General features: G+C 39.9%; 1 protein-coding gene across 4 annotated transcripts in view; it reads left to right on the forward strand.

The window, feature by feature from the left end:
- The window catches only part of FEZ1 (fasciculation and elongation protein zeta 1), a 41276-nt gene that overhangs the window by 25894 nt on the left and 2539 nt on the right, over positions 1-12843 (forward strand). For 2 of the 4 annotated variants that reach the window (XM_089537480.1, XM_089537482.1), the window contains 5 exons: positions 2134-2157; positions 4704-4975; positions 6475-6555; positions 7772-7847; positions 12447-12512. In XM_089537480.1, coding sequence (XP_089393606.1) covers positions 2134-2157; positions 4704-4975; positions 6475-6555; positions 7772-7847; positions 12447-12512 — 519 coding nt within the window. Of the gene's footprint in view, positions 1-2133; positions 2158-4703; positions 4976-6474; positions 6556-7771; positions 7848-12446; positions 12513-12843 lie in introns of those variants that run through there. The other 2 variants (XM_089537481.1, XM_089537483.1) reach the window with 2 other exon arrangements.

Raw genomic sequence — 12843 nt, forward strand, 5'->3', positions numbered from 1 at the left:
TCAGTCTCCTTCTTAAAATGGTGCAGTCCAGGAAAACCTTCACTGTTTGAGTCTACTGAATGTATCTTGACTTCTGAATGATTCCTGATTTCTTTCCTTTCCATTTAATAAAGCAGTGGAGCTAAGAGTGGATGAGCCATCTTCCCCTGTAGCAAATTGCAGAGGGACACAACCTTAGGATGGAAGACTATTAGACAGGATGAATATGAAACAGCATTTAAATACAAGGAAGTACAAAAATACCCACATTGTACTAACAGTTCCACTTCACTGCATTTTTATTGCAAATATCCTGGTTCTGGTGAAGATGGCAAATTTGGGCAAGATGGCCCTTTGTGCAACGAGATGGGTCTGAAAACATGTCCCCAAAGTAGGAAAGCAGGGATCACATCAGCCAGAGAGAGGACCTAAAAGTAGAGAGATCTGCAAGTGTTTATATATGTGTATAGATGTAAATTTAAAAATAATTACTATAATTTAAATAACAATTCAATACAACTTTCCACAGTGGGGAAACTCTGACCTGTTGGCCTATGTACCTGCTCAGGTTCTGCTGAATAGGAGCGAATCACTAATAGAACGTTTCAAACTCCCTCTTTCCCCTCTTATGATTCTATTTGTTTAAATAGGACACATGGTCACCCTGGATAACAAGCAACTGTCTTTTGTCATACTATACAACTGTAGCACTATGATTCCACTTTCATTGCAATGGGTGTATCCTATGGAATCCAAATGTTTGTAGTTTGGTGAAGCATTAGGGCTCTTTGGGTGAGAATTCTTAATATCCTTCCCAAACTGCAAATCTCAGGTGTCCATAGGATGTTCTCACCCCAGTTAAAATTGAATGTCACATCATAATTAATCTTGTAGTGTACAAGGTCCCCTGACAGTAAGCACAGTAAGTGACTTGTATTTAATACGAGACCTCCTCTATTTCTTTTTGCAGACACACAGGAGGTGGTAGGCATGGGTTAGCGGTGTTTGCAGCTGGAACAGAATTTCCTCCTCTCTTATTATTATCACCTTTTATTACACCTGTCACCTCCTGTTGAAATAGTAGATGCTTGTCTGTATGAGATATAAAGCCCAGAGGACATGTGATGCAGTAGTTTCATAAGTGTAGTTCCAATGTGTTTGTCAGGTTTAGGTGTGTGAATTAAACTGGGACTCTGGAGGTGTTTAACCCTTTATTCTGTGCCTTTTTAAGAAAGTGCCTGTAAAAGTTAATTTTTAAGCCACTTGCCAAGCTGGCTGGGGCATTCTAGGAGTGGTAATACCAAAGCTAATGTGTACAAGCGCTGCTTTTGACTTAGAGGAATATCATCCTCCACCCAAGATCCTGTTAGTCCACTGGGAAGAGAATGCTGTTTCCTATGAAAGTATTATTAATTGGGGACTTATTCTGCAAATAGTTGCGAATGGTTATTTGGCACAGAAAAACAGCAACAGAATTTTCTGCATAGGAAATGTGGTGGTTTCTATGGGAAAAGTGCAATTTTGTGTCATGTAAGTCTCAAATTGATTCTCATCAATCCAAATTTTTCCTCATCAGGGTTTGCTAATGCTTAAAAAAACATGCTTTTCAACAATTTTCTGAATATTTTAAAAAATATTATTTCCATCCCTATTGTCTGCTCCCACTTTCTCATACAAGGAGATTAACAACAGAGAGACCAGTTTGACTCAGGAAATGCTGTGTAAGAAAGGGAGAAAATCTCCACCATTGGTACTCTCCTCCACACAGTTTGAAATGAACTGTGAGAGACATGACTCTGGATCTCTGGCATTTCATCTTGCTTTAACTTTGATCAGCTGCCACTCAGTAATCCATGATGGGATGGACAACTGTCTCCTTCCAGATGTTGCTGAACCATAACATTTGGCAAGCCTAGCCAACAAGAGGGATGCTGGGAACTGCTGTCCAAGAGCTGGAAGAACACAGTTGTCCTCCCCTGATATTGCTCACTGAGTAGACTGTGACTCTGTTATTATGCTCTGAAATCTTGTGAAATGTTCTTAAGGCAGTTGCATTGCAGAATCTCAAACATGTACAGAAATGATGATGGATATTAGTGTGAACTCAAAAGTCTGGTTTATGCTGTACTTTAACAACGCTTTATTTATTTATAGGCTACCCCATCCCTAGAGCCTGGGGTGAGTTACTGTTCCTAAAATTAACAAACATAGCCTGCCCAGGTGAAAAACACAAGTCAATGAAACCACATGTCATTGCTTTGAGCACAGTCACAGGACATTTAGTCCTAAGTGTGAAATGCTATGCTGGTGCAAAATGTCTTTTATTGTGAACTATGAGCCAGATGCTCATCCAGGACTGTTTCAATGACTAAAGGAGGACGGATCCAGACTGGCAAAAGTTACAAAACAGGCTGGGACATATTGTGCCAGGTGATCACTGATAGTTGCTGAAGATGCTGCCTCTGCCTCCAGACAGAGGGCCTTTTCTCACTAAACAATTATGGTGTTATGATACATGGTTCAACAGTACTACATGGGAAAATAACTCTGGGATTATTTTTGATCATAAATTGAACATGAGCTGGTAATGTGATGTTGCAACAAGAAAGGCAAATGCTATTTTAGCCTGCATTAATAGAAGCATAGTTTCTAAGTTGAGGGAAGTAATGACATACATGAAACTTTCTGCAACATTTGCCCCATCTGGATCCTGATGGAAACAAAGGCATGGGGACCTGCCAACTTAACCATTTGATTCCTGGGACATGCACAAATCTTTTATGGCAGCATCCATACTTTTCAAAACACACTCTTGCTGGTCCCTGTATGTGAATAGTTTAAGTGCATGTCTGGTGCAAGACAGCCTAAATACCCTAAAGGCACCAGATCCAAAATGATCTGGGAAGCTAAGCAGGGTCAGCCTTTGTTAGTACTTGGACAGAAGACCGACAACAAATACCAGGTGCTGTAGGGTATATTTCAGAGAAGGAGCTGGCAAAACCACCTCTGAATATTCCTTGTCTAAGAAAACCCTATGAAATCCATGGTGTTGCCATAAATTGGCAGGGACATTTGAAGGCACAAACACACAGTGCATGCATGCATGCTAAAAAGAACATACATGAAGTGATTTCATATTCAGCCTTGATTGAAGCAGATCTGCTGCAACAGAAAAACCATCAAACTCTCTTCTCTGTATGCTTTTGCTGTTCAAAGCAGATGAAATCACCAGGAATGCATTCTTGGAATCAGAACTTGGAAAAATTACTCGGGGCAGAAAGGGGGTTATAAGCATCCAGAAATCTCTAGATGCTCTGGCTGATGTACAAAAAGTCTAAAGATCTTTGGAAAAAAATTGAAGGATGAGAAACTTCAAAGACAGTCCAATGTGAACCAAGCATGCCACCGACCATGGCATGCTATGAAAATTAATGGGTGGAGGAATCAGGAAATGGGGCAGGGGCACAAAGGGAAGGGCATGGAGTTGGCTGGACATGGTTACTGTCCTTTTCCCAGTCATGTCAAACTCACCATTACTCCAATCAGAATAAAACCAAAATGCCTCACTTCTAAATAGGGTTACAACTTTAATAGATTAATTGGTTTAATTAATCTATTTTAAAAGCCTCTAATAGACTAAAAAGAAGTATTTGGTTAGTTGCACTGCAGAATAAAAAACCAAAGATTATATTATTTTTATGCAAGGACTTCTAAAACCTCCAGATGGCAAGAAATGTCTTAAAAGAGACACCCCTCCCTTTCCCATCAGATGGGGAATGCCTCTGCTGCAATAACATTGGCTTCAATAGACATACACAACCCCTAAAAATAAAGAAAAGCTGCTCTCGCTTTATAAATATTGCTTATGCAATTTTTAGATCAATTTAATATATTTTTTTTAGTTTCAGCCCTACTACTGAAGCCTTGATTTGGTGCCAAAAAAACCCCACATTTCTATAAAGACAAAATATGTTTGCCTGTAGTGTTTAATGTTTTAATTAGACTGATTAATTTTGATTGAATGATTTATTGGGGAGCCAATAAATTGGTTTTAAATGGGTTTTAAAAAAAATACAACTATTTTTCAATATGTGTCATCTTGGGAGAGGTATTATTTCCTGTCTGGGAATAAAAAGGGAATGCTTCTTTTAGGATCATTCATGCTGTGGCATGCGCACACTTTTTATTTTTCCTCCCCTCCTCACCTGCAACTGTTTGCGCATTCAATCAATTGTACTAAAATTGAAATAGTCAGCTAAGATGTCTCTAAGCAACACCCCTAACAAAAATAACGCTTAGTATTTTTTAATATGTAGCATATATCTAATGCTTTGTAAGCTTCCATACTGCTTTGCATAGTTTTCAATCAATACAGGGCTGGCTGTACCTTCATCAAGACAAGGCAGCTTCCTCAGAGTTGAGTTTCCATGAAAAGGCAACAAACCTTCAGGTGTTTCATTTGCTGTCACCATGCATTTTCAATGCTTGGTGGTGGGGAGAGGTGCTTATGGGAATTTATTCCTCATGTGCCCAAATAAGACAATGTTGAGTACTCTGCCCATTCACTTCGATGGGCACTGAGCGTGGGTGCTATTGGCCTATGTGTTTCAGGAGGCAAAGTGTCTTGGGTCAGCCCTGTCTTGCTAAATCCATCCACTCTCTTTTATCCATACAATCAAACTGAGAGGCTAACATCTGTGTCTGTCTCTTCCCATTCTCCAAAGGCTTGGGGCACATGTCCACCTCCGAGCTTTCAGAGCTACTGGATCGAGTAGAGGGTGCTATCCGGGACTACTCAGAAGAGCTGGTGCAGCAGCTGGCTCGGCGGGATGAGCTGGAATTTGAGAAGGAGGTGAAGAACTCCTTCATCACAGTGTTGATCGAAGTCCAGAACAAGCAGAAAGAGCACAGAGAGCTGATGAAAAGGAGGCGGAAAGAGAAAGGGCTGAGTCTACAGAGCAGCCGAATAGAAAGGGCAACCCAAATGCCTCTCAAGGTGGGGGAAACATTGCAGAAGATGTTTTCTATCAATAGGTAGAGAATTGGGCTTGATTCTGATACAAAAACCTAAGAATTCTTCTCTTTCCCTCCCTCCCTCCCTCCTTCATGGTTGGAATAAGTGGGTGGCTCTATTATGACAATTTTGTATTGTGTTTGTGCTGCAAAAGTAACAGAGAGACTGTAGGCAGGTATGAATGAATGCCATGCAAAATCCCAAAATGAATCACTGCCAGCCGTTGTATGATTGCCATCTATTTACAAAGTTCACACACAACATGGTGTTGGCACTGCCTCCAGAACAACATAATTTTTACATAATTACCCTAAGACAAATTCTTACCTGTATATGAAAAACAAAGAACTCCTCCACAAAGGTAGCCAAATGTTATGCTTGTGCCTGAGAAAACCAATCAATCGATCATTCCAAAATCCACAGTAGGGAAATATCTTATTAGGGCCAGTCAGAATGCCATAAAAGAGTGTGTTTAGTTTTTGGGCTTTCTAGAACACAAACGACTGCAGCAACTATAGGCCATGACATTAATTTTCCACGCAAGCAAAATTATGCTTAAAATTCTGCAACACAGACACCAATCATATATGGAGATAGAAATCGCAGAGGTGCAAGTGGGGTTCAGGAAAGGTAATGGCACTAGAGACCACACTGCGAACATACAATAGGTAATGGAGTGCACCAAGGAAAATCAGCATGTGCTTTATAGACTAGAGCAGCCTTTTACTGCACCGATCATGTAAAGCAACTGAATGCTCTCAAAGACATGGGGGTCTCCCTACATTTGATATTTCTGATTAGAAACCTATACTCAGGAGAAGAGGCCACTGTTAGAACAAAATATGGAGGACCAGAATGGTTCCCAATTGGTAAGGGTCTCAAGCAAGGCTGTATTTGATCACCCTACTTGTTTCACTTGTATGCAGAAAACATCATATGAAGAATAGGCTTAGACTTAAAAGAAAGAGGAGTGAAGATAGGAACATCAACAATCTAAGGAGGAAGGAACATCAACAATCTTAGATATATGGATAACGCCATATTATTATTTTGAAAAATTATTGCAGTTTCTGCACTCCAGTTATGACTACTATATTTATTCAGCACTTGTAGTAGTTTAAGGGCTGTAACCCTTTACCACTTACCTGAGGGTAAGACCCACTAAGATTTGTAAGATCTACTCCTGTGTGGATGAATAAGGTTGTGCTGTAACCGACACAAAGTGATAAGTATAAAGTAACCCTCCATGTAGTCTTATGAAAACAAGAGATTCATTTACTGCATGAACAGGCAACTTTGACCTGCTAGACGTTCTGCATTACAATTCCCATAATCTTTGACCACTGCCATGTTGGCTGGATTTTCTGAAGTCCAAAACTCTTTAATTGGCCTCCCCAATTTACAAGATTTGACCATTATCTACTCAGTATCCAGCAATTTGAGGACAAACTCTAAGGTGTTCTGTTTCCATTTCCATGTAGCGGTTCAGTATGGAAGGGATCTCAAATATTCTACAGACTGGTATCCGGCAGACATTTGGGAACTCAGCAACAGATAAGCAGGTGAATATGTACTTATTACTGGGATGTGTTTATCTGCAGAATTGTACATTATTATTGCCTTTTTCTTCAGATGTTTGGGGCTGGAAGTATCTTTGTTAATGTAGACAAAATAGTATGTACTCTCAAAACATGGGACTTCATATGGTTCTAGCTTTTTGGAATATGATTCTCAGAAACCACCAGCTGTACTGGGGAATTCTGGGAGTGGTAGTTCAAAATGTAACTCTTCCAAGCCTTAGATATTTGCAGAGTCAGGGTAAATCCAAGCCTCCCGCTACTCTACTGAGGAGACCTTCCAAAACACGAACAAGAAGAGAACATGCTTGTGGCCATAACTTTTTCTGATAGACTGTCTGTTGAGAGGAGGAGATGTAAAACTAGGAAACAAAGTATGGATATGAAATGGTGCACCGCGAATCTTGAACAGCACCACTTCTCACTAAGTAATTGGTTTCAGACCCTGCTTTTATCATTAAATAACTTTTTGCTAATTATGCGTCCTGATTAATATGAATACAGGATGCAGGAGCGTTTTGTGGGAAGACTGGTAAATAGGAAAGATGTTGGGAACCCTGTGTATCCCTTCTGTTGTTTAATTCTTGCCTGGGTTAGCATATGCCATTCTGATTAACATATACCCATAAATATATGTCAGAGGATGAGAACATATGTTGACACCAGCATGTAAAAAACAACAGCAACCCAAAATCCAAAGGCATGATTCTGTAGCAGAAGCTATCTTCCATCACTTTATGATGATGGAGCTACATCATTGACACAATGCACAACCATGCAAGTAGGTTAAGAGGATGCACAATGGGGCATGAAGCAAGATGTCCAGTTGTGCCATGGACGCCATTGTGCAATGAGACAAATGCATCAGGATACATTGTGCATCTGAACATGTGCATTGGAACACATTGTGCAATGGGACGTGTTGCACAAGGGCCACACTGCTGGCTCTGATTGTGCAATGGCTCTGGTGGTACAGCAACATCTTTGCTCCCCTCTCATTAATACAAATTGCTGAATATGGCACACCTCAACTTTGCATGCTCATAAGTCAGCTTACAATGAAATAACAGGATGCCACTGAAAGAGACCAAAAGTTGATTATTTGAACTATTTTCAGACTTCCTTTTGGGGGACAAAAGTTTTTGTAGTGGTTGCTTTTAAATGGTATGGATTAATAACTGGTGATGATGTTCCTTTGCAGTATTTGAACACAGTTATTCCGTATGAGAAGAAAGGAATACCTCCTTCAGTTGAAGACTTACAAATGCTTACAAATAGTAAGTGCATAGTCTTTACATGTTGTGTGTGTTGCAATCCAGTGTTTCTAAAATGCATCGGAAGAGTTCCTGTTTTGGATGATACTCCAACAAAGTAACTTTCCAAATGCAGGATAATTCTATAAGTGTCTACTGGAAAGTGTGCCCCACTGAATTGAGTTGAGCTTACTCCCAGGTACAAAGTTCAAAGATTGAAACTATTGTTACAGTTATTTCATATGACACTTTGTCATTGCCAAGAATTACGTTTATATATAATATATATAAGGGAAAAAATGCATTCCTTTCTTTTGTCTTTATAGAAGAAATGTTGGATGTACACTTTATAAATTAAATAGATAAATAAACCAAACATATGGCAGTTTATTTCTGCATCTAAAACATCCTCAATATGCCTGTCTAAAAATGTGCCTTAAAAGGAAGAGGACAATCTCTGTCATTTCCCCCCTCCCCAAAAGATAAGAGCACTTTGCTATACTTTGAAATGATAAACTATCTTCATCAACATATGGCAGAGATGTTATAGAGCAAACCTGCAATGTGATAAAATTATATATGGTATATTATTTTTCTGAGGAGTCATTATTACTGCAGGAAATAAGCAGGTGTATGTAGTTGTTCATTTTGATGTTTATAGTTTAAAAAGGGTTCTGGAGTCTTTTTCTGTCTGATGGCCAAATTGTCCAGGTGAGCACATGAGGGTAAGGTAGGGTTATGTCTCAGATTTGGAAGGTTCTATACTCTCAGAAAACCAGGGGTAAAAGACTCCAGATGGATCATCAAAAGAGTGGTAATAGGACAGATAATGTGAGAAATAATAATAATAATAATAATAATAATAATAATAATAATAATGTGAGAAATAGGGGATACAAAACTACAGAAGTTTATAACTTCAGTTATAAACTTCTTTTAGAACACAATATAAAGTTTATAACAGTATAACAAAACATAACAACTAAGTCCATCAAGAAACAAATGACGACTATGCTGACAGTGTGTGACATTTGGAAGACTATATGCAGCTAGGTAACAATGATAAAACAAAGGCAGATTCAATTCTGATGTGTGTGTGTGTGTGTGTGTGTGTACACACGCCTTCATATCACCTGTCAACGTATGTTAACTGTATGAATTTCATTGTGTTTTTCTTAGACAAGAAATACTCAGATCTGGTTTTGCCAGTTCCTTCCTCTGAAATATAGCCTGCAACATTTGGTATTCAATAGCAGTCTCTTATCCAAGTAGTAACCAGGGCCAGCCCTGCTTGGCTTACAAGATCTGTTAGGATCTGGCGTCAGGGTATTTAGGTGCCCAATTCTGATGCATAGTCCTAAAACCAGATATGAAGGTCCATAATGAAAGCTTGATTCATGTAAATATCAATTCTATTCCATATCTAGCTTTAAGATTTGATGTCACTCCCAACCTGGCTTTCCTGCCTCCACCATGCCTCATCCGTCCTCTTCAAAATGCCCTGTGCCACAGCTAGGCTTTAAAGTAGTTGGCACCAAGGGGAATTTTAATAAGCTGGACTGAAGCAGGGAAGGAACACATTTTCTGAAAAGTGGCTTTTGAAGAAAAAAGAGAAGGATTAGCATCAGAATGCTTTTAAATAAATCTTTCCTAAAACATAGTCCTTGCTACAACTCAGGTTTTTAAAAAATAAGGGAAGAGAAAGAGAAAAATATCCCTCAATGTCCTTGAATTCCTTGTACTATTAATATACAATCATTCCGTCAGTTAATAAAGTAGATGTGTTCCTGGGCATTCATTACAGAACCATTGGTACCAGAGGTAGAAATAACATCTAAATAACAGGGATAGGTTCCTACACCATGAAAAAGAGAGGACCATGGCATGTTTCAGCAAACGTTTTATTAACGTTATGCACATGTGAAATGAAACAGCAGGATTAGGTAAACCTTGCATAAGTAAACAACAAGAACAACAAAAAAGGAATCTTCTAGAGACCACTTGAAAGCTTATTCCAAAATGCATCCTGAAGTGATTTTCTTTTTCAACAGCTTCCACTTTCCCTGTGATTTCTATTTTGGTGGCAAAACCTATATATTTCCCCCCAGCATGCCAGGGTAGTTTATCAGGCTTTATCTGCTTTCCCCTTTTCTTTCTGTGTTGCTTTTCACACATGCTCAGAAAATGATATTGTGTATCTTGCCTGTTGTGGGAAAGCACACACAGCAGCAATAGGATTGTCTAGAGTCGAATCCCCTTCTTTCCCCGCTCAAGCATTGTTTGCTGCAGTCATGCTGCTGCAATCCAATACTGAATATCTGTCTTTCCCCAGCAATGTCAATGATGCAAAGAAAACAACAACCCCAAAACAAAACAAAATCCTTTCAGCTAGACAAAAAAGGGGGGCCAGGCTCTGTAAAAGGAGTCTCTTTGTCAGAGGCTTTGTTAAGTGACCTATGCTTGCAAAATCTGAAACCTTTTCCTAAGGGTTTGGCAATGTGCAGCCCTCCAGAAGTTCTTGGATTGCAATTCCCATCAGCCTTAGCCAGAATGGCTAAATGGTGACGGATGACAGGAGATATAGCAATGTTTGGAGGGGCATGCGTTTCCCATTTCTGCTCGCTGCCATGTATTTCATGCAGTTCCTGGCACTTGCAATGGGAAATTTCCTCTCAGGGTGAACAGCACCATTTGTACTGGGACAAAGAATGAAACCTAACTCCTGACATTCAAATTTCTGCCTTGAAAAAGCCCCCAGCGTGTTCTAAAATGCTTCATCGCCTGAAACGCTGTCTCATAAACATCCACTTTTGTCATCTAGAAGATTTTTGCCTCCAACTCTCTGACTGAACAATTTGTGGAACCGAAATGGAAAGGTTGAGATGTTGTGACAGGCCTTTGTGCATTCTGGGAGAATCATCCGTCTCCCTTTGAGTCTCCATGGCAACCGTGTTTTGAACTGACTGGAACAAACACCGTCTTAGTTCTCTTGAAAAAGAGCGAAAGGCCATGAATAGCTGTTTTTGTGCACAGAGCGAGTTTTATGCAAGTGACAATTTGCGTCCAGAGGCAAAGACTCAGCAAAGAGGTTACCAGGGATAAATCTGGGTTCGGTTTTTGGCCTAATTAACTGGTGCGCAAAGCTGCATCCGACTGTGATGCAAACAGAACAGATATTGAGATGAGATCAGTTACTGAGCTGGAAGAAATCCCCTTGAATAAGATTCAAAGACCAACCAGTGCTTCAAAACACTAAACCCCTTGAATCATTGGTATCCATCTTGTTACCAACGGAGCATGAAGTCATGTGACTTAACATCTGATTTTGGTTGCATTTGCACTGTAGAAATAATCTGGTTTGACACCACGTTAACTGCTGTGACTCAATGCTATGGAATTCTGGGAAGTGTAGTTTGTCGCGGCACCAGAATTTCCAGAATTCCATAGCATTGAGCCATGGCAGTTAAAGTAATGTCAAACCAGATTATTCCTGCAGTGCAGATGCAGCCTTAGATGTTTTACTTTCCCACATTCTGGGTAAGGATAAGCTCATCTATTTCTAGTCTATGATACTTGTATATGGTTTTACTCTGAGGTCTGATGCATTTCCATATTTTTCAAGGAGGAGTATCAAAACATTTTCTCAATTTTTCCAAACTGTCACCATGTTTAAATATGTGGTGAAATGCACACTGTCTTTCAAAATACCTATTTAAATGTGTATATTGACACATTCACTGTCATAACAGCAGGGAAACAGTGAAATCTATTGGACAGCTTTGCATGTTATTAGATCCTCATGTGAGTCCAAGTGGAGAAGAGTCTTATTTGAATGAATTCCAGGCAATTCTTCAAGTATCCCTAATTTTAAATAGATTTTTCATAAAGCTGGTCTTTTGTTGTTAAGGACTGGTCCATGTTATGATAAAATCACCATTTAGACAGGACTGAGGTTAACTACAGTATGTAGAAAACTACAAAGAGGACTGCCAGGTTTCAATGTTTCACTGTGCCCCTCCGTCTTCAATATAGAGAATCTGGCAAGCGTACATTCTTCTGTATTAATAGCAGCGACACTGAACTCTTCTTAGCCAATTGCTTGTTTCCGTAGCCCATGCAACTGTGCACAGACTACAGACACATTGGACTCTTTCTAACCAATTTCTGGTGTAGTCTCTAGTCAGTCCTCCTGCCGCAAGCAGCACAACTGCTGAAATTTGGAGACATCTGAGGGTCTTTCCAACTCTGGAGTTGTTGCCAAATCCACCAGCAACTGTAGTGCCTCTCTCTGGTATCCCAGTATGCCAGAACCAAAAAAGCCCTTCCTTTCTGGAAAGGAAGAGAGAAAGGGGCCATTCTTTGGTGCTTTCATACTGCTGATTTTTACTAACTTGATTGAAGCAGCAGCGCAAGATTCCATCATAAAAGATGTCTAAGAAGCTGGTAAGCAGCCATGTATAGGGGGTTAGTCTCCTCTCATGAGAGCCACCCAGGTCACCTCAGAAGGTAAGGCCCTGTAGCAGAACCTCAACTGATGATCTCAGTGCATGGTCAAATTGATAGTGGACAAGATGGTCATGCAGAATGGCAGACTAATTAATTTCTTTCAACTTCTTTTCTCAGTTCTTTTTGCAATGAAGGAAGACAACGAAAAGGTCCCTACTTTGCTAACTGACTACATATTAAAAGGTAACTATCAATAGGAACAAGAGAAGCTGTCTTCTGTTGAGTGAGACCATTGGTCCATACAGCCCGGCATTCTGCCTGGCAGGAGATCTTCGGGTCATGGGCAAAGGTCTTTCCCATCACCAGCTACCTAATCTGTTTAACTGGAGATGCCAGGGATTGAACCTGGGACCTTCTGCATGCAAGTCGCATTGAGCAAATACCCTTCCATAAAGATTAGGAACCTAGGATGTTGTCTATACAGCAGCATCAGCTTCAGACCCTGAGTTTTAAATTGGAAGGCTATGTGTCTATGTTTGTGTTGCTGTGTGAAAAAATAGTCTCCAAAGATGCT

The sequence above is a fragment of the Sceloporus occidentalis genome, unplaced genomic scaffold, assembly GCF_023333645.1.
Source record: "Sceloporus occidentalis isolate IW3139 unplaced genomic scaffold, rSceOcc1.0.p SCAF_9, whole genome shotgun sequence".
In the NCBI taxonomy this organism is placed as follows: domain Eukaryota; kingdom Metazoa; phylum Chordata; class Lepidosauria; order Squamata; family Phrynosomatidae; genus Sceloporus; species Sceloporus occidentalis.